Source organism: Thunnus albacares, chromosome 15, assembly GCF_914725855.1.
Source record: "Thunnus albacares chromosome 15, fThuAlb1.1, whole genome shotgun sequence".
Taxonomy (NCBI): domain Eukaryota; kingdom Metazoa; phylum Chordata; class Actinopteri; order Scombriformes; family Scombridae; genus Thunnus; species Thunnus albacares.
Genome location: NC_058120.1, coordinates 17989272 through 18012101, shown reverse-complemented (window position 1 = coordinate 18012101; position 22830 = coordinate 17989272). Strand labels below are relative to the sequence as shown.

Below are 22830 nucleotides of genomic sequence, written 5' to 3'. Positions count from 1 at the left end.
CTGGGTTGTTCTTTTTTCTTTTTTTTTTTTTTTACCTGCTCGATTTGACTGGTCAATCATGGGCTGTACTATTCTTCTCCTGGCGTTAATGAACCTGGCAGAGGCAGAGAGGAAAAAACAAACATTAAATCATCCTGCATTCACACACAGAAAGATTCATCACAAGCCACCACAAAGACAAAACAGTGTTGCATGACTTAATGGCAACATTAGCCACCGAGTCCTTGAGAGAGGAGCTCACAACAAAACAGCAACAAACAAAAGAGCAATTGTGTGCTGACTTGGGAACCCAGTGAGGGATACTTTTAATGTTCCTTATGATCTATTCCCCCCTCTTTTAATAAAGCTTTTGATTACGTTTGGTTGCTATGGGCACCAGGGAGACATTCCTCAAGTATTAAGTGCAGCTTGGGCACAGAAGAACCCTCATCGTGGCACATCCATTTCTCCCTCTCGCTGTCTTTCTTAGTCACTTTTGCAACCAGTTTCACGCACCAACTTTATATGTATAGTATATTTTATAAAGTTCCTTCTCCGAAACAATGTTAGTTCTACAGGGCTATCACCCACTGGAAGTTTCAAGTAAGCTTTAAGTTAGCAAAGTGCAGGATACAAATGGTTCCTTTCATTACTCCCCACCACTCCACCCCCAATTCCACCCTTCCCCTCAGTGGGACCCCACTCTGGCTGCATTGTAGGGGGTTCTGCTCCCCTTCCAGCTGTCTAGAAATGAGGACCAGGCATGGGCCACTCCGTGCTTTCACAAGGTATTGTTATGTCAGCGAGCCCATCAATTAGGCTGTCTGAAGTTTTATCACCACCACAGCAGCGAATAAGTGCAGCTCCACAAAGCCTCCCCAGCCGGCCTTGCTCCTGTGGCTTTTCCAGTGTAGAGCCAGAGGTCATCTGGAGGTGACTGCCAGCCAGGGGCAACCTTTTTAACTTCGAATGGGGTGCCTTGAGCTGTGTCAAATGCAAGCTGGCCACTAAGGCCGAGCAAGCCCTCCACCTTTCTCTCTTTCTTCCTCCTTTACACCCTTCCACTCTCTGCCTTTATCTCATTCACTTTCACATACTAAAAACGGAGCATGGACTTAGCACTACAGGTACCACCATGTGGTTGATATTAAATGGGGGTTTCAAATCACGTTGGAGCTGTCCAGCATGGAGTCTTTTGCTGGTTCCAAAAAAGCAGAGGAGAGGGAAAAAAAAGGCCTCACCGCCCTCTTCTAACGTACGGGCCATGGCACCATCAGTACGGCTAAAGAACTGGTCATTAGAAGGAAGGGAGAGCTGGAACCAATTTGGGCTCCTAATCCCCCATGAAGCCCTGATACCTGCCCTTACCTTCTCCAATGAACTTAAACGCCTGTAATCTGCCCGGCTCAAAGTGACATGGTTAAACGTACAAAATGCACGGTTGGGAAAAGAGAGACGCGGTGCTCATTTGCCAGGGGGCATCCAGAGTGCAGGTACGCAGGGGTGCTGCGGGCCCCCGAGAGAAAAAGATGAAACACATCCATATGAGAATGAGAGAGGACGATGGAGGAGGAAGGGAGGTGGGGTGCACAAATGAGAGACCTGGATTGGAAATTATAAGATTGGTATGTATGATTTGTGATTTAGGGGAGGACTGAGGATTAAGTTTTAATAACTGTGAACGTATTTTTCAATAGAACAAAGGAGACAAAGCATTCTTGGATAGCAATGCTGTCAGAAATGCCTGTGGTGCTTAAGAGAGAAAGACGCTTCCAGCATCAAAACCAGCTGAGCAAGTAAACAGTAAGACATTCCTGGTATCACACTCCCTCTTTAAGCTCAGAGTGCAACGCAAAATATATGTCCTGCTCTCTCCCTTTCTAGACGCACCAAGGGGCTCAAAATCACAACCATGTGCATTCTTACCTATTCTGGGACATAACCATAAACACACATAATATTAGGAATGTTCTTCCCAGGTGCTAAATTTGCCCATACGATTTCCAGTGACTGCAAAAGGAAATACTCGATGTACCAGAGAGTATGCTGTATGATCAAAGAGCAACTTTATTTTTGTAGTGTTCTTCCTCTTGTGTTTTTCCGTCTTACTGGAAATGTGTGACATGTAGTAAACAGGAAAATGTTTAGATATCAGGGTGTTTGCTCTCCATAAATGGCAATTTTGAGTATGAAAACAGCTCAGTGTTGTGTAGACGAACATATGGATATTCAAATATTTTCCCCGCAAGCTGCTTCTGAGATGGACCTGCTTCTTGTCAACATTCCCTATTGGCGAACTACCACCATATCACATCGACACACACAAAGGCTCTGTTTTTGTACGCTAAACAAGTTGCCACAGTAACCGGGAGGCGATGTGGCGCACTAGAGGGAGTGGGGGGCGCCTCTCGTGGCCTTAGAGCACCTTTTATCAGTCTGAGTAAAGCCAATTGAGATTATCTGAGCCAGGCCTGATAACACTGTTTTCCCTCGACCCGTGAGCTGCTAATGGTGTGTGCTTAGAACAACACAACCAGGAATCCTCCAGAGATGAGGGCCAGTCAACTGGGATGGATGGATAGATGGATGGATCTGAGGACCTACGGCCCTGGGAGAGACACAGAGGTTGACCACAGGGGACTCAGAATTCCCAACCACTCGCTAAAATATACATGTGCGCTGTAAATCCACACATCGACACCATGGACATGACCACAACCACCGCCAGTGTGTCCGTAGACTAACCAGAACACAGGAGGCTCACAGGGGACACTAGCTTCAAACCTCCAACCAAAAGCCCATGTTTTATTATCTACATCTGGTGGTCTAGCTTATTATGGCCTGCCTCTGCTCAATGTTAGAGCACAGAAACATCAACACACACACATGCACACATTGTACACAGAGTACCTCTCAGCATGGGAACTCCATGCTGTCTTCAAACAAATAATTAAAGGCAAGGTTAGGGGGTCGTGTGGAGGTCATTCCTCGGGATACAGCTCAGAATGTGTACATTACCAGAAGAGGGAGCGGGCCAGTGGGGGCAGTGGTCCACTGCTGTTTAATGCGGGCAACTGGCTTCTTCTAGCCATTAAACCTTAAACACATTTTCAAGTTGCAGATCAAAAACTGCAGTTGCAGTGCTAAGTATGCTTTAGAGCGTGCATGTGAATACGTATGCACGTGTCCGTCAATATGTGTGTATGTGCATGTCAGCGCATTCTTCAAACACTACTGCCAATTGGCCTACAGTAGCACTTCCCGCTGACATGCCCTAAAATGGCGTGACCAGCACGTGCGTACAAATACATGTGTACGTGCAGATACAGTACGCTGAGACTGAGAACCCTGCTCCATGACAAGATGGTACCAGTGGTAAGTTTACTAGTGCTCTGAGTGTTTTGACTGTGCAGGTCGCAGAGGAAAATAACAGGCAGATATGAATGATGGAGCCAGAGCAGCAGGAGTCCACTTGACACGGGGTCTCCGCCAGACTGGATCAACACCGCATCCCTGGCTACTAATATCTGCTCACACACACACAGGGAGGGGGGCAGGGGGGGGGAAGCTTCAGAGAGTGCCTGCTTAGGTGTTAAATACCCTGGCTAACATTCAATGTTATGCTATACCCAGTGTGTCTGTGAGTGCGGAGGGATTGGGAGTATGTGGTGGTCAGAGAAAGAAGAAGAGACTTAGGTCTAATGGGGAACTTGCACAATCCTATGTACCATATCATGTGCCTTTGTTTTATATAGCAGAGCTCTTTAATTCATGAGACTTTCTATATCCTTAAATGCAACAAACAAACTGAATCATCATCATAGACAGAAAGGGCCTTATACTGTATGTTGACAAATACTGCAGAAGAGGACTGAAAGTCTGAAGACGAAATCACAGCAAACCAGTCTGTCTGACCCAGCGCTTGTATTTACTCCTTTTTTTTTTCTTGCTTCCTCATCTCAATCTGTCAGAAAGGCCTTGTTTCTGGTTAACTGACTTGCAGCCACACCTGGTAACTCGCTCCTGTTGTCAGCATTCCTTCCCTGAGAAATCGTCATGCCAAACCACCCTACCCTGGAGCACAGCCAAGAGAGCGAGAGGGAGGGAGATGAGAGAGAGAGAGAGAGAGCCTCACTGCTTGGCCGGCCAATTGCTGTGGAGATCGGAGGGAACCCAGCCAATCAGGAGTGGGGTCACTCGTTTGACGAGTTTGTGATGAAAGAAAGAAACTGAGCCAGAGCCAGAGTGAGACAGGAGAGAAGAACAGAGAAATACTAAACATGTCCTCTCTGAGAAATGATCGCCAGACCGCTCCAAATGTAGCGCTGTAGCTTGTGCAAAAACAGGAGACGGTTTTGAAATTGTGGCACAGAAATTGTTGACAGTTTATTGCCTTCATGGTTGACCTGCACATGCCCATTTTCAGAGCTCATTTGCCAGGGACAGGGAACAAGTTTGCGTTTTGTCAGACAGAATCACAGGCCCCCGTCTGTCTTTGCAGGAAGATTAGATGCAACACAATCTGAACAAGAACGCGCCAAACTCAATCCCCGATCACTGCTTGCAAACATGACTGTCCTCTGGTTCCTATTAAAGCTCATTGCTTCCATACTTCCGCTTCAGAAAGAAATAAAGATTCCAAACCCCCAGCGATTGAGTCACAACTCACTGGAATCAAAGGAGGAAAACTTTAGTTTGATCCTCTTCCCTCAAAAAAAAAAGAGGAGTAAAAACACTCGATGTCCTTTGACCAGGAAGTGCATGCAAATTAACCCCGTGAGGAGGGTGTGTTTAGTATAAGCAAACACTAATTATGGTCTGGTCAGACAGTGGGGCAGTCTGGGGCTACTGAACCTCCAACACTGATCTACTGTAGTGTCAACAACACTGATTGAATCAACTCACATGCTCCTAACAGGCCCCCTGTAACAGTTTATACATAGCTTGCCACCAGACTGAACCTACAGTATCTGTGGATTAATCATAAACTATCACAAAGGAGCTTTTCATAGGCTCCACTCCTCCAGGATGAAGATAAAGGACAAAGAGATAGGGTTGGAACGAGGAAGCTTCCTCCTGCTCATCCTATCAGAGGCAGAGTTTCCCTTTTGCTATCCCTTCTTCCCTTCTTTAAGTTAAAACAGGAGTCAAGAGACATAAGCTGGGCGAACATTACCTCACCCCAGTGTTTGATTTAGTGCAGATGTGAAGCGGAGCGAGGCAGGATCGTTTTTTAGGAACGTCGGAGAGGGCCCACGTTTAGGGCAGCCACTGTGTTTACATAGTTTATACCTCTGTCTCCCACTCTCCCTCTTTCTCTCATCTACAGTGCCTCCATACCCCCCTCCACACTCTTTTGTCTGCCTCTCAAAGGGGGACTGTTTCACCTCTCCTCCATGGACTTTCACTGACCTGTTTTTCTTTCCCTTTTTATTACTCCACTCATTGCCCTTTTGTGGCATCCCCCCTCAGCCCTATATGAGTAACATTTGCATTGCTCTGTCAGTCTAGCTGTAGAAGTCATTCCTCTCTGAAACCCGGGGAGTACGAGTCATTAAGACTCGAGTGGAAAATCAGACAAAGAATTATATATTTGTGTTGCAAACTGACACGATTTAACGAGCAGCTAATTAAAATAAATCAATAGCACTGCGGCATGCTCGCTCTCTGTCTGTCTCTCTTTTCTCACTCTGAATTTCTGTCAGCACCAAAGAGGTGCTGCAGTGTGGAGTGCAATCCTGTTCTATTGATGGTTTCACCCTTAAAATCAGGTTTCAACTACTGTCTATGCATTATGATGAATAAGTGTGGATTCACCGGCTCATCGCAAAAGAGTAAACATCTTTAAGTCCTATTCAAACTGGATGAAATAGAAAGCAATGATCCCAGAAGTCAACTCTCTAAACTGCAACAACAAGAAAAACAACAGAAGAAACAAACATAGACATCTCTCCCTCTATTTACCCTCCCATCTAACACCTTCTCCCCTCTTCCCCCTGTCCAGTGAGGGCATGTCACCCCTGGGCCTTGCAGACCAGCGGCCTGACCCCTACATGGCGGGCTGTGCGGCCCCAGCTGCTGACTGTCTGTCAAACACCTCCAGAGCAGCGTTGGGCCAGGAAGACCACGCTTGTTGCCCCTTTGATCCAGCAAGCAACAGCTGCTGCTCCACACAGCAGCACTTTGTTCCTCTGTCTCCTCACCACACTCTGTCCTACGGCACAAAAACACAGAATCCAGTGCAGAAGTGGAGGGAGAGAAAGGAGTAGAGGAAAAAATGTGGGGTTATGGAGGGAGGGGGTTAAAAAAAAAAAAAAAAAAAAAAAAAAAAAAGCTTGCCCGTTTTTTCCTCCCTACAACATCAACAAGCTCTGACAACAGCAGCGGGGGTTTTTCTTGGCCCTGACACAGCTTTCAGGCATCTCCTTTTTGACGCTTCACCCTCCCTTCTCTTTTAAGAGATATGATAGTTATTGTTCAAATCAGCCAGGGTGAATGGAATGGACCGAGACCAAGCCTGCCCCAGGCGTCAACACACCTGTATGAAAGAGACCTTATTGTAGCAACCCAGCATGGCTAACCTGCCCTAGCTCTACCAGTTTTCAGATGTTCAAAGGGGGGGGGGGGGTTGGAATCGTCTCTTCTTTCTCTTTCTCGCAGACAGTCCCCTAATATTTCCCTTCATTAACCTCCCCTTCCTCAGAGGCTGGCACCTCTGCCCTGGAATGTTTTTACTAACGGTGTTATTTTTGAATATCACCACCAGACAGGGGGATTAAGGAAAGAGTTGATCCACATCCCCCTTGTTAGCGAGGCCCCTCTTCTCTTACTCTTGCACTCCCCTCCCTTAAGACAACACCTTATTAACGTGCATAGGTGCACAAAAGGTATTCTCTGCCTGCCTAGGAGCTGAGGGACCAACAGCTGTGTTTCCCCTTGTTTGAAGAGCGTCTGAAAACATCCAGCATATGTCAATATTAGCCCCCGTCAAAGGTTCCAGCACATAGCGCATGACAGAGGCCGTCAGTGCTGGAAGGTAACGCTCATTCCTTATAAGCCAGTTTCTCACCTTTTTGGGTGGGTGAGGGCTTCCTGCTTTCATGCAGGGCCAGCAAGAAATAGAACAGAGTCATGCTGGCAGGGTGGCACATACACACACACACATACACACACAGACACACACACTTACTAAGACACACACAGAGGGAGAATAAAAAGACAGAATGAATCCAGCACTATCATTACCCCGGCCTACCCATCAGTCCTCCTGAGATGAGTGGGTGTGTTTACAAGATCGCCCCATTTTCTCAGTTGTGAAGAGTGCCACCCCTATCGCCCAGATTCCCCCCTTTTCCCACAATGCCCAGTCCATTGGGATCCTTTGTATGTCTCTGTGGGGAGGGCAGGTATAATCTCCATTTCCATCCACTTCTCACTGCTATCATACAAATGTGTGACTTTTTTAGCCTCTCTGTCTCTCTCCTGCACTATCTTTCCATCTCTATTTCTTTCACCCTTTCTTTGTCTCTCGTTCTATCTTCTTCTGCTCCCTTTCATTCTCGACCCTTTTTTCCCTCTCCGCCTGGTAATCGAGTGAGAGATTCCGCGACTCTGTGACTCCCCCTTATTGTCAGATATCAAACAGGGCGGCTTTGTGGATTACCAGGGGAAGCTGATAATGACATGATAGAGGCGTGATATTTCAAACAAAATTGAGTGTCAATTGCCTGCATCGTCTAGGCAACACAAGTGTCTGCGTTGCAGCAGCCAGGCAGGAAATAAGGCCAATCTATTTCCTTTGCTTCATATCAAACGTCTCTCTTCTCCCTCCTTTATAAGACTATAATGGGTTCAGCTCAAAGAAAAGAAGAGGGGGCCTGCCAAGAGGGGCTTCAACAGCTCCGTCCTCACACAATACACATACACACTTGGGCACACTTGTGAACATACATGTGCTGTACATGTACACACACACACGCACACACATACTTGCAGACATGAACTTACGCTCCTGAATCTCAAATGCATTAGCTGAAGTCAGAAAGCAGAGCCAGTGGGAGGGCGCACAGGGAAGGTGCCCCCATTTTTACCACCCCACCCCCAAACATATATACACATGCACATGTTCTATCTCCTGTTGCCACTTACTTTCCCCCCTTACTATTAAGCATGAATTTAGGGCAGTGAAAATGCACAGCAGTTTGAGCAATTAAAAAGTGACACCTAAACCTGGTGGATAGACTGTCAAGATACTCTAATGCCTGGGTTTAGGTGCTGCTACACTTGGAGTATTTAAGAGCTAGACTACAGGGGAGTACAGGACTCAGTGTGTGTGTGTGTGTGTGTGTGTGTGTGTTTGGAAAGGGATTCTCCCTCCTACTGGGATGTCATCATCTTCTCATCTTTGTGTCTGTGGCGTGAGTGTTTCCACCAGGCACGTTTCCATGATGTGTCTGAGTTAGTGCGTTTGCATCTAGCACATATTAGCGACCGCGAGATTCATCGGTCAAATGTTGTCAGCTCGCCTCTGACTTCCCTACTGAATAATTAATTAGAGTTTCAATTGCACATAATCGCTTTGACATACATAAGAATGAACACGCAGGAACACAAACACACATGTGCAGGCACGGTCAGAAGCAGAGTTTAGGGCTAAAAAGCCCAGCAGCAGGCTAGTGATATAAATAGCTGTTGTTTGTGGAGGGGACTGCTGGCAGAAGCACCACTGACACTGAGGAGCAGACCACAGGGACTCTGATGTGCCTGGTGGCCTGAAGCGAGCCCTCTGCCTCTCAGATCAGCTCAACCACTGACTGTGTATAGCTTTGACTGGCCTCCTTCATATGTGACAGCCTGAAACAAATAGTGTCTCACAAAAGCCACATTCAATTCAGCCTACACTGCAGAATATGATCCTTAAATTTAAGCCTGTGAACTGTCATGAATGATTCTTGCTATAAAGGGTCTAGAAATGCAAATCCAAATGACCCCATTCTCCAAAATGCTTCATTTTGTAGGTTAAGATTAAAAAATATCTAAGTTTTACACTGATATCTGCTATTATTTCAGAAGAAATAGTGTAACTTTTTATCAAATGGCAGGTATATCATTTTGGAGACTTGCCATTTCTTCACCTCATACCTTTGAGAAAGCTGAAGAAAGTCTCCCATACAGTATAACAAGAAGATGATAAAGCAGATATGTCTTGGGGGGCTACAGGCAGACACCCCCCCTACCCCCACTAGGGAAAAAGCATTCCTGCCGCCCTCCCTCCCCTCTGTACATGCTCACAGAGACTCCCAATTGAAACATCATCGTCAGTAATGGGAGGAATAAATATTCATAAGGCTGGGAAGAGAGAAACTCTAGATTAGGGTAATATAGTACCCCTCATTGTTCTCCCCCTTCTTTTCTCCAGCTATTCCTCTGTATCTCTGCATCTTGTTATGCATGTAATAGTGTAGGCTAATAGTGGCTAATTCCTCCAGCTACCTCTGATAATTTCATCAAAGTGCATGCCAGTGTATGTTTGTGTGTGCATGGAGAGAAGGTGGCGGTAAGCTGCACCGTTTATGTCTCACCTCTCCCAAATTGCAAATTGCCAGGTTTGATAACGGCAAGATTTTGGGCCATGTTCCAATTAAGATTGGATTTGTTTTGTGGAGAGGCCCTATGACTCCTCCCTCCCTCCCACTCTTTCCTTGCTTGGCACAGACACTACTGATATCTCATCCATAACAGGCCTGAACTGGGACAGAGCATGGCTTAAACAAACAAAGGGCTATATTGATTTATAGGGTCTTCCATGATGGGCTTATTGGACTGCACCTCAAAGCCACAGAGGGCACCAGGCCATGAATTACAGCTTCAAACAATATGCACAAACATACACCGGCCACTTGGATCCTAAATGGGGTCACTGCCAAGTCTGCCCCTCCCAGTCATACACATAGACATATATAATTACTCATTTTTTAAATTATTAATCGTCATTGCTTTTTAAATCTATTTTTATTGCACAGTTGAAGGAACTGACGGGATTGTATTTCACTATGATTGTACCTGAATGATTGCATATGACAAATAAACTTGACTGATTGATTGACTGATTGACAAACAGGTAGGAATAATAGAGTGGAGTGTTGTTGGGATGTGATTACAACTGCCTTTCCCTTTCATATCCAAACACACTCACTCTCATTGTATCTTAAAGGAGGGGAGGAAGGTCAGTGGATATTATTTTGAATATGACACCAACACAAACAAAACCAAGATAGAAGAGCATGCTTATTTACACGTGGTTACTGTATATCCAAACAGAGGCAGAGGAAAGAGGGATAAAGGGAGTGCAAAGCGTGAAAGAGCGAGGTAAAGAAAAACAGAGAGAGAGAGAAAGAGTGAGAGAATGAGCATGCCTGGACAAAGAGAAAATACCTAGTAGAGGTTCACAGAGTTTAAAGAGCTCAGCCTAAGAAGGAGCTCCTGTCCTCTGGCTTCGACGCACGCACACACACACACATACACACACACACGCACACACACACCCTCAAGGCCATTCTGTTACACCTGGTCACCTTTATCCCTTTTAGTCCCCCCCCCCCCCCTTCCTTCCAAACACAAACACACCATGCACAAAAAACCAATCCACAACATTCAGCCTTCTGCAACACATCACCAACAAGACACACATAGCAACACCCTGTGGCTACCACACAGCTCCTCTGGCTATCTCCCTCAGCAGATAAAACTAATTATTCCAAATCTACTCTGTCAGGTTGTCTGATCCTCTGGGGCCTCCAGTTTAAATCTCTCTCGGTCTCACTGTTTCTCTCTCAGTCAAAAGCCACAGAGAGACCAAGAATCTGTGCCAACTGACCTCCGGAGTAAAAACATAAACAGAGTGACTAGCCATAAAGACACATATAGCACCATAGCAGCTGAACCACACGGCCGTCTTCGTGAAAACATACCTTACCCAACAACTACAAGAGTTGAAGTTAGACTTTCCTTTAAATACATGGCTATAACACTAATTAAATGCTTCAAATAAGCAACGAACAAGCCTGGTACTCTAAACAACTTTTTAAAAAATCGCAAAAAAATGCATGACATCATCTAGCATACAATCCAAAGGACTTATGCACCTATTTAGACACCTACTCCCTCTGTTGGCACTTGCCGTTGGCACCCATGTTAGGCTTTAGAGCTAAATAACAGGCCAATATCCCAGGCTTTCCAGCTGCACACCCTGAAAGCCCACGGAGAAACCGTTCGTCCCAATGAGCTCTAAAGGCAAATGGAAGCTCATAAACAGAGACTTGACTGTATAGACTTTGCATTTTATCTTTCAGCAGTTTCCCTTTATGAGCCAAGGACCTCTATAACACGGGGAGGGAGGGGGTGAGCGGGATGGGAGGATGGCAGGGAGAGAGTAAGGATGACAGTAAGGATGTTAAGAAAGAAGACGACGGTAGAAAGAGCAGAAGAATAAGAATGAGGTACAGGTTGGGAGAAGACAGAGGAGAACTAGGGTCACAAATCTTGCTGCTATTCTAGTGCGTGACATCTTCGCTCGTTTGCGGCTGCTCATTAACAAACAATACTGCTGTGAAATTGGTTTAATGACAAAGTAATAAAATTGCTATTCTGCTCACAGATGGCCTCAGGCACAGGGAGATTCTGGCAGGCTTACTGTGGCTGCCCGTGTGCATTAAGCTGCTTGTTCATGAAAACAGCATCTTACACTTTCTTTCTCACTATCACCAACCTTTTTTTTTTTTTTTTTTCCTTTTTAAGTTCTCTCTCTTCCTGCAAATGAAATAAATTAACCTACTTTCCTCCCTTGTATTCTCCTTGAATTCTCCCTCTCCCACACTCTCACCCTCTTGCTCTCCCTTCTCTCTCTCTGGTGTATTCTCTTTCTCGATCTCTCTCTCGATCTCTCTCCAGTTCTCACCCCTAGTACAGAAATTACCATCTTAAAATAAAAAAAAAGGAGGCTCGCCCACGCAAACGCAGCTCGACTTCATTTCAAACGCAGAGCCCTTGTTATTAAACGACCCACCAATAAAACCAAGCCGTTGAGGAATAAAAGAGCCAAAAGGAGCAGAGAAGTACAAAGACCTCCCTCCTCCCATCTCTCTCCATCTCTCTCTAATGCTTTCTCTGTAATGCCTCTTTCAGCTCTTTGCCTCTCTATCTCGCCTCGTCTGGCTTCGTTCTCCTTGCATGCCGTCTTTGCTGGGAGAATTCCACAGCCTTGGAGAGTCTTGAGCTTGTAATGGGAAAACAAGTAAAAAAAAAACCTTGATTTTTGTGTGTGATTGCCCGACAGTGCCAGTTATATTAAAGCAACACCTGTTTTTCATAACAGAGGTTGGCACTGGCCTGCTCCGTGGCCATGCTGGGTGTCCATGCCATTCTATGACCCAATATGCCCCCAGTGCCTGATAAAGTGGGAGTGGGCCATGTTAATCACAATGAGGATTTCAACAGACTAAGCGGCATGTGCTAATGTATTCACACGCAGCACATATACTCCGAGCGCACACATGAACACAGCAGCACACATTAGCATCAGCTGTTTAAGACTCCCATGGCTTACCCTGTGAGTACGGCATGTTTCTAGATTGCACTGTGAACAGATATTTGGATCTGTAACAACTGCTGAACAAAATGAAAAACAAAATGAGACCTACTACAACTGGGGGTCTGTTCTATTTTACTCTGCCAATAATGAAAATATGTTTTGTTTTGTTTTTTTTTTCCAAATGTGTTTCTCCCTCCAAAACAGATAAAATGGGATTATTATTACAGCATCAAGAAAGCAGCCAGATCAAATGAACTTAGCGGGTAGGGGGTGTTGGTAGGGGGGCTGGCACTTGGGATCTGACAACAGAGTCAATTCTGCTAATTAACTGCCAATTAGCGGTCCCTAAATGAGAGGGATCATGATGCCTGTGTTGGCAGCGCCCCGATAGTCTCTCTCTCTCTCTCAGTTAGGCGCACATATACACTCATGCTAGAGAGACACAAACACACACACACACAGCCGCAACCTCTCCGCACTCCAGCTGTATATTTAGAAAGCCAGGGGCATAAGATGGCCACTGCCGGGAGTCCCTGGTTGCAGCCAAAAAAAGGCCTGACATTTCCATCTGGGTCAAAGTTAGACAGATAACCAACAACTTCAGTCAACTAGCCCACCAATGCGGCAGAAAGGAAGAGACAGAAAAGTCAGTAACGGGCAGTAATATAGAGGAGCGTGAAGAGAGGGGGAAAAAAGGAGCTCAAAAGCATGTGTGACATTCATAAGACTTAAATACTTGTAAAGAAGTTGGAAAAAACAGAGCCTGAAATTGAGCCAGTTTCATAGCTTTATATTACATTTGGAAAATATTAGTTATTATTTTGCATTTCATAATGGGCTAGCCCGCCAAACCAGAGGATCATAAAAAATAATAAAAAATCATAAAAGCCAGAGTTCCTAAGTGTCTCATTGGACTGAGAAAAGGGTTGGAAAATGCTTTGCTAAGTGGAGGAACAAATTTGGCTTTGGTTTTTCTCTTTCTTGTTCTCAGATAGTACAAACAAATGTGATTTACTGTAATAACATTTTGCATGTGAACCTGCAGTACGGCTTCTACAGTATGTACCTAATTTGGGTGATTTAAACTCTGAAATGTCTGAGGGGATCTGTGGAAGAGATGGAGAAAGGGAAAAAAAAACAAGATCCGAATGGAAATGGGAATCATACTGTGAAGAGAGCACCAGAGCAGCCAGTTTAGACATCCTAGTTCAACTCAGTTTATCTCCATGCTTTGCTACAGCAGGACGCAATCTGGGAGGAGAGTCTGGATTCTACTGTATGTAGAGAGGCAAAAGTTGTAAAGACATACAAGTAAAAAACAACGGGTCCTCATTCACCGTTGTATCTCTTTTTTAATTCTCCCTGTACACCAGCCTTACACAACCACTGATTGGACACGGAAATCCTTTTGGGACACCGTAGCTCTAACACATACAGTCCATACAATTGGTTGCATATACTGCAATTTGATGGTGAAGTCTTATGAGCTTTTTTTTTTTTACTGTTGCTAAAATATAATTTAAACAAAAAAAATATATAAGGTGATATGATGAATGTCTATTATAAGTGGAGTTTATCTTTCTGGTGAAGGGGGATTCTTTAAAGAAACAAACAGTGTACCATGCCCTGCCTTGCATGGCCGAAGAGATTGAGCCTATTTCATCTCCTCAGTGGGCACAGGCTGCTTGGCGCCGTCGTCTGGCGGATATACTTCCCTTATCATGTGACCTGTGCTCCGACAGGGGGCAAAGGTTGGCTGAGATCCGCCCCGTGTCTTAATAACTCACTCATTGTATTCCTTTCTGCTGCTAATTAGAGCCTCTCCCCTGTGTGTGTGTGTGTGTGTGTGTATGTATGTGTGTATGTGTTTGTGTCTATGCATGTATTCCCTCTGGGCTGTAGAGAGGAGGCAGAGAAGTAAAAATAGAGTGTGGCTTAGTGCCCTCTTTATTGTTATTAGTGCTCCAGTGGCACAGCAGTCAGTCATCATAGATGCCAAGAACTGACATATTCGCTCTCTGACTCGCTCTGCCTCTCTCTGCCTCTCTCCTCTCTGCCATGGAAATGACCAACTGGCTGCCTGTGAGATGAGGGAATAATGAGGGGACGATTTCCTTCCTTTTTTTAGATGCTGTTTCTCTCAGTCATCTGTCATCGGCGTCATCTCTCAGGCCCATGTAATAGCCCTGTGTGCGTGTGGTTATATATATATGTGTGTGTGTGTGTGTGCACTGCTGCAGCGGTAAATAATGGCAGCATAGCTGGTGTGTGTGTGTGTTTACGGCAGTGAGTGAGGGCACATCGTGCTGGGTCTGACGCTGAGACATGAAAGGATTCGGTCAGGCCCCATTTAGCCCAGACTGATAGCAGGACACCAGGAGCTGCTGAGGCAGGCAAATATACCGCTAGATACTGTAAACTGTAAAATGCTTCTCAAGTGTATAGACACCTGAGTCTGCCGTTTCACCTACTTCACTATCCCAGAATGCCGTGTGTGACATGTCCCTCACCTTTTCCTGCAATCTTAAACAAATGCAATTACATGTCAGACCACTCCCCGATTCTGTTAGCATGACGCCAGTTGTCTCAAATGTAAGCAGAGCAAACACACTACCTAATGGTCAACTAATGGTGTCCTGATATACTGTATGCTCATAACATCTTAGTACATACTGAGAGAGCATAGTGTCCCATTAGAAATGCGTAACGCACACGTACACACACACTTATGCATACAGACGATACCATTAACAGTCAAGTCCTCCTCCTCATCGGCTCAACACCAGTGCAGTGAGATTGTGGACTTTAACCTTTTCCTTTGTTCCTTATTAATATCAGACTAATGGGGTGTGGGCTACGAACAGGTGAAGCTGCTAGCAAATGATACAGATTAGATGAAGAACTAGCTGTTTCTTTTGGTACCGAGACAAAAGATTTCAAACCAGCTGCAAGTGGTCTGCTATAGGTTTTGTTTTCTGTGTGTACAGGTGAGCTGCAGGTAAACTTAAAGGGAGGTTGCAGGGTATAGTTCGGGGAGGTTTGATGGGGCAAGAGGGGAGAGAGCGAAATGCACTGTCTATTGACTATCACACAGAGCACCCTTGTGCCCTCGCTGGGCTGCGATTGTGCCGGCGGACAAAGCCCTGATTCAGCACATCCTTTCCCCGAGGGAGAGCTCTGGAAACCGAAGACGGCGGCCATCCCCTCCCTTTCCACCCCCACTCATCCTCTGCCTCTGTCTCTCCCTCCCTCTGTCTCTATCTCTCGCTCCCTCTCTTTAGCTGGTAACGTGGCGGCGGCCAGGCATCAAAGGCAACTACAGAACAATGCAAGGGCCCAGCCAGGAATTTGAAGAGCTTTTATTTTTTAACAGGAATTTCATATGGCAGAGTTCTGTCACATCCTGGGCGGAACATCTCAGCAGCCACTAGAATCAGACACCAGAGGGAAAAAAACAAGGGCACGACCCAAACAAAGATAGATATTTAACTCACTGTCCTGCGTGGTTACAGATGGAAAGACAACTTCAGCATCTTCTCTCTTGCTCATCTTTCCCTCACCGTAAAAATAACCAATAACGTGGAAGCATCCGCCAGACGAGTTGACAGTTCCCACAGAATGCATCGCAGATAGACCAGCAGAGTCTGAGCCTCTCTAATGACTTTATTTGTGAAAATTGATTCCTGGTGTGTTTTTGTTAACATGGCTGGTGTAACATTACATAGCATACACAGCTCCATGACCACCTATGTGTATGTGTTTATGTATGTGCGTGTATGTGTGTGTCATGAACAGGGCTCATGAGGATGTTACCCAGCGCGAGATTCTTTCAGACCTCTTTATAAATGGATCGTAGGCATTTCAGTGCCAGGCTTGGATTTCATGGCCTCTGAGAAGGCAGGGACTCTTCCTATATCTATCTCTGTCTATGTCTATGTCTCTGTCTATTATTCTCTCTCTCTCCTCCCAGGTTAGCAGACTATTTCTGCATTAATCACCATGACACAAGCAAGGCAACTCAATTTTCTGCTCCTGTAGGTAAGGTGCGTGGCGTCCTGAAATGGTGGCACGAGGCATGAAACAGGCAAGCGGGGGCTAATCTTTGGTTACTGGTGTAATTGAAATGCTATCCACACTGTAGGGTGCATTAAAGTCTGATAACAGCGGTTCCTGTGGCCAATTTAAGTAGCTAGACTTCCCTTGGCTAGAAGGGAATAAAGCAAAGGGTGACAGAGAGAGAGATTGAGAGAGAGAAAGAGAGAGAGAGAGAGAGAGAGACTATGTTAGGATGGAGGGGGGAGGACAAGGGAGGGGGGGCTGATAGATAAGGCCGACAAACCAGGCTAATTCTCCAGGCATGTTTCTCATTGTGATCCAGGAAAAATGAGAAAAAAATGAATCACGGAACCAAAAAATCAATTGACCCTCGGGTGGCTTGTCAGGCTGCGAGTCTGATAAACCTAAAAGCTTCGTTAATGTCGGCCTGCCTGTACCCAACAGATAGAGCACTTTGTAAATGAACCCGCTTTGATAAATATATTAAGGAAAGCTGTGAATAAAAGGCACAGACTTGTCATTTGTAAATAGAACCCCCGCTACATGGAATTAGAATGATAAAATGGGGTTCCATATAATTAAGTTTGTGTAAGACCTGAAATCCGTGCAAATACCTTCCCTGAATTTTGAAAGGAAGCTGTCAGTTCAATTAATCTGAACATCACCCTGAGAATGTACTGAACAAAATTAAGCTGCAGATAAAACCTGGGCTAGTATTTTGATAAGTAATTCCTGTATCATTTCTTTGCTTCTGTGATCATTTTATTTAATCCACCACCCCCAGTTATGTGCTAAGCCATCTACAAAGGCCCTGCTGGCCAGGCCACCAAAACCTTAATCCACCATATAGCTTCTGTAAAACGGGGAGGGGGTGGAAGGCAGTTTTGCCTTTTTGTGGGGGCACCAGTGGCGGAGCTAGGTATGGTTTTGGATGAAGGGGTGGGGTGGGTGTGGGGGCTGTAGGGATAGCTTATGATCTTTGCCTTTCTCCCTTAAATATATCCAACTGAATACATGTGCATCAAACCACAAAGACCACTGACTTAGCCGCGGAACACTTTGCCGATAACACCGGAACATCCTGGTAGCTTACATATAATAATGTTACAAAGGTTGTCTGTGTGTATGTCTACGCGTGCACCTCTGTGTGTGTCTATATGCATTGGGGAGGGCTGCACATAAACGGTTTTCACACTTTAGGAGTATTAGCTGTCTTGGCTGGTGGGGAGAGAGAGGCGAAGGCTTTTGAAAATGAAAGGCAGAGCGATGCTGGTGGTGGAGATAGGGCGAGCGGAAATCTTGACTCACCAGTTGTTTACTTGTAAGATGGTTAGGCCTGTATCTTGGGCTAGCTGCTTCTTCTGCTCTTCAGAAGGGTATGGGTGCTGCAGGAGCAAACAGAGAGAAAAACACACACACATGAGCCTCTTTGACGTACAGATTAGCATAAATATTCACGCATGTAAGCACTCATAAAGAGAAGCGCTGGAAAGGGAACACATGCTCCGAGTCAAGTTCCTGGCTGTTGCCTATTACACTATGTATTCAATACGTTCCCGTGTTTGTTGTATTGTGTAACCCAAGACTGCACCTTCTCATGACCTCCACCCAACCCTGCCCTTCCCCTACACAATATAGACATTCACAGCATACATATGTCCACCCACCCATCAACACACACAGACACACATACACACAATTCAGTGCTAAACCTGTCAGAGCTGGCCAAACAACTTTGTCACAACTGTCAACTGTGATAACCCCCTTTCCTTTCCCTATTCCCGCCCACACACAAACAACGTACAGTATACACACTGAACATATACACCACACACAGAAAACATACATTCACACACACGCTTGCACGCACACACACACACACACACACACACACACACACACACACACACACACACACACTGAGAAGACTTTCAAGCAGTCTGAGAATCCTTTTATAATACCAAGCAACAGAATGAGTGGGTGCAGATTTGCAGTGAATACATTTATCTTTTCTTGAATGTCTGACATGTATCTTGGTGGTAGCTCTTTCATAGAGAGCAGCTGAATACAGACCAACGCTAAAAGAACAGAACGCTGTGAAATCTCCTCCGTTGCCTCGCCAAGATTTTTACCTGAAAATGTAATTCTGCGACCAGGGCTGCAATGATACTATTTGTGTCAGGTCCAATCTAGAGAACATGGGCTGATATAAATGGCAGACCTTGGGCTGCCTTGCTCCCCCTGGGCCTGCTATGAAGCATGACAAAACAACAGTGATCGCTGGTGACAGATGTCTTTAAGGGCCAGATTAGGAGTCGGGGCGCACGCAAACGAAACAAATGAGACACTATGTGTTTCATTCAGGCGCTGTAGACAGAGAGCATGCATGCACACACGGAGTTACACACACACACAAGCACACACGCATGCACAAACTGAAATGCACACAGATGCATACAAATATTCATAGACATGACACCTGCAGATCACAACACACAAAAAATTCCTTTTAAAAGGTGACACTTAAATCCTCCTCTATTTGCGGGTGGTTTCAAGCTCCATTAACATTCTTCCCCTTCAAGGAAAACACCTTTAGCCCTCACAACTTAGTCTTATACCTTTTTTTCAGCACTTTTCCCTCCTCCTCACCCATTGAGAAAGCAAATTTCATACAGCTAGTAATGTCTGTCTGGCTTGTCTTAATTGAATTCAATTTTAACTTGAAATGATAACAGTTGCTCAAGAACAATTTTCTCATTTACTGCTGAAATAATTGATGTAAGTGTGGTTTCATATCAGCAGAGAGGAGAATTTCTCCTTTCAGGTAGTCCTGCCTGTCTAAATGTAGTCTATTTTAATTAAAGGAGAGATGAAAAAATGGTTTGAGGAATGTGCTCAATTAATAACAAACAAGACTGAGATTGGACAAATAATGAATCCCGGCTGCACAGAGGGATTAATCTGATTTGTACTTGTATATGTAGTCCCTTTTAATATGCTAAAATCATTAACAAAGGAAAGATGATAATGCTTGCATAGAAATACATTTTTTGATTGCCAGGTGCTGACATTTCCTTGGCTAGGGAAGACAGAGCAATTTCTATGAGTTACTGTGTGTGTGTGTGTATGTGTGTATGTAAACACACACAAGAGCATGCACAGTATGCACAATGTCCAAAGGAACAGATATATATGTCTACATCCCTGTGTGTGTGTGTGTGTGTGTGTGTGTGTGTGTGTGTGTGTTTGTGCTCGACCGTTTTGAACAACATGTAATAAGAGTGCAGCCTCTTTCCCTCCCCCCTTCTTCCACTCCTGGGCTTCCTTGGCGTTTTCACATTAGCGGTGACCTCGGTCACGATCAAAACATGCATGTTGGCAAATATAACAGTAGGCTACAAACACTTCCTCCCACTCTTTGTACGCACACAACACAAACATATACACATATCCAGAGACAAATACACAAATAGAGATGTACCTAAAGGTGATGTGGTGTGGTGATGTGGAGAGAGGATCAGCCTAGATTGGAAATGGGAGTGGGTCATTTACATTGTATTAAGGCTTCCTCAGCCTCTCAGGCCTAGACCCGGTCATCAATCGCCTACTGTCAGCCAGAGCGCGCTCTAGCTCGGTGATAAATACACCGGCCAGGGGCACAGCTCGTCCAGCAGCCACCACGTAATGAATGGTTTGAACAAACAAGAAAGATGTCTCATCAAGGAGAGTGGGGACGTTAAAGCCCCCCTCGCACACAAAACCCCTGAGTAAGGAGATTTAGGCTACTCTGACCACATAGACACGACACTAAAAAAAAAATCCTATTTCGTTCGGCTCATACCCCTCCTAACCCTCGCTCAGTCCCCCCACTCCTTCCTTCCCTGTGTCAGGCTAGCTCTTTACCCTGCAACCCCAAGACTCACATGCACTTGCACATATGCGCAGTGAAGCGCACACACACACAGAAACATAAACATACACATATAAACATACACAGAATGTATATAACCTTCCCTAATTCTTTCTTCATCTGTCCTCAACTCTCTTTCTCGCCTTTCTTTCTCACTAACCCCCCCCCAACCCCCTCTCTGAAACACACACACACAAACACACACACACACTTTTTATGACTGTGACTGCAGGCCACCCACACTTTATGTTGCGGCAGCTTTCCTTAAAGCATGGAGCTCTGAAATCTCAGCACCAGAAAATGGTGCGTGGTGGCACACACCATGTTCACACACACACACACAGGCGGACATGAGAAGTAAGCCGGCATGGTGGGCCTAGCGGTTACAAGGCTGCAGCAGCCGTGAAATTGGAGAACGACTATTTAGACCTCTGAGTAACCTCTTAATGTTAATTGCCTCAGTAAAAAAAAAAAAAATGTCAGTAAATCACCCAATGAGCACAAACAAACTCTGATATGAAAAGAGTAAAGGTGACAGGAATAGATGGATAAATATTAAACAAAATATATAAAGTCAGAGTGCTAGATCTGTTGTAATGGGTTTCTTCCTGGAGATGTCCTTCTCTACCCTCAGGAGACAGTATGACATGGTTATTTAATGGATGAAACACAAACACACAGAAAGATCAAAGATGGTATTGATAATTTCCCCACTAGCTTTGCATCCGCTCAATATGTTCAGTTACAAACACCAAGGCCAATATCCTTAAAAGAGGATTGACTGCAAAACGTAAAATAGCCAGTCTATAAATAATTAGAGCCAGAAATGAGCAGCTTCAATTTGTTGTCTGGGCAGCGCTGCTTTCCGATCGAAATGGCTCTGTTAATTACGCTAAAGCCTGTTAATGGCACGAGCGTGCACTATCCTGACGCAGAAATGTTGTCCAATTTCCATCTGACCTGAAAATGCACAAGCGAACATCAACACAAACACATAAACACAGGTGCAGGTGGATCACATTCTGCTAGTCATTGAGAATCGAGCTGTGTGTGTGTGTGTGTGTGTATGTGTGTGACCGACTGCTGGCTAAATTACAGGGTGTGATGTGCTCTGTGCTCTCTGATAGTGCTGTATGTAATGGCCCCTGTGGTTGCTGAACATTACAAGCTGAGGTAGCTCCATCATCCGCCGTGTACGGTCCTTAAACCCCCCCTGAGCCCAGCTTGGCATTTCACCATAACCACATCTACTGTACTGCTGGACCACTCTAACTTCACACCACACCTTTCGCCCACAGTGACTTCTATCTACTCATTCAACATCCCACTTGTTATATATCAAATTCATACTCTCCTGACATCTATTTGCTGCCGATCCCACAGTATGATCATTATCCCGGCCGTTCCATTCAGCCCCCACCGCTTTTTCCCGCTCTGCCCCTTCCTTTCCATCCACTGAACCCTCAGCCCCTTGCCCAAGCCGCTGGTGGACCCCACTGATGAATGACATCATCAGTGTGTGACATGAGTTATAGAGCAGGGTCACAAGGTTGCAGTGGCTTGCAAACCTATTCCATGCTAATGACTCCCAGGAAATCAGAGGCCATTGGCTGTTTACCCCAGCACCATGGCAACATAAAGGATTTGCTGATAATGATTGGTGTGATTTAGTCCCAGTTATTTTCTCTCTTGGATATGGTGCATATATACTTTTTATAACCAAAAGGTGTTTATTCATTTAAAGTGTTACACTTAATAAAAGCATCAAATGCCAAACAGACATAATTCTATATAATGATTTTTTTTCATTGTAATGCTTTTATGGGCTTCATTGTAAGTTTTACAGCAATATTGTATCCCAGTATTTCCCTTCATATATGCCTTCCTCACATTGATTGGAATCTTATTTGTTTTTAATCAAAGTGACTGGAGGATGATGATAATATTCACTGTCAGAAATAAATGCAATCAAATATAGGAATGACATTTTAATATGGATTCTGCATTGAGCAGGGCGTAAGATTGGCACATTTTAAATATCAAGTTGCCGTTGTTAATAATGTTACAATTGGCTTCAGTGACAAATGACAATGAGATTGAATGCATATCAGCATTACTGTGAGATCAAACAGATATGACAAATAAATGCAGGTGGACTTTTTGAATCCATCATGATTGTTTACTATGCACAACGCAATATCTGGCTTTTTAGCAGCAGTTTTCTGACAGATTGTGTGGTTTAAATTGAAGAATACACTTAATTAACTCTGTCTATAAACATCAGATAGATTGACAA

General features: G+C 44.8%; 1 protein-coding gene across 15 annotated transcripts in view; it reads right to left on the bottom strand.

Moving 5' to 3' along the window:
* meis2a (Meis homeobox 2a) overlaps positions 1 to 22830 on the bottom strand; it is a 195314-nt gene that overhangs the window by 7846 nt on the left and 164638 nt on the right. For all 15 annotated transcript variants that reach the window (XM_044373976.1, XM_044373980.1, XM_044373981.1 and 12 more), the window contains 2 exons: positions 17933 to 18009; positions 36 to 94 (listed from right to left, as the gene is read on the bottom strand). In XM_044373976.1, coding sequence (XP_044229911.1) covers positions 36 to 94; positions 17933 to 18009 — 136 coding nt within the window. The remainder of the gene's footprint in view (positions 1 to 35; positions 95 to 17932; positions 18010 to 22830) is intronic.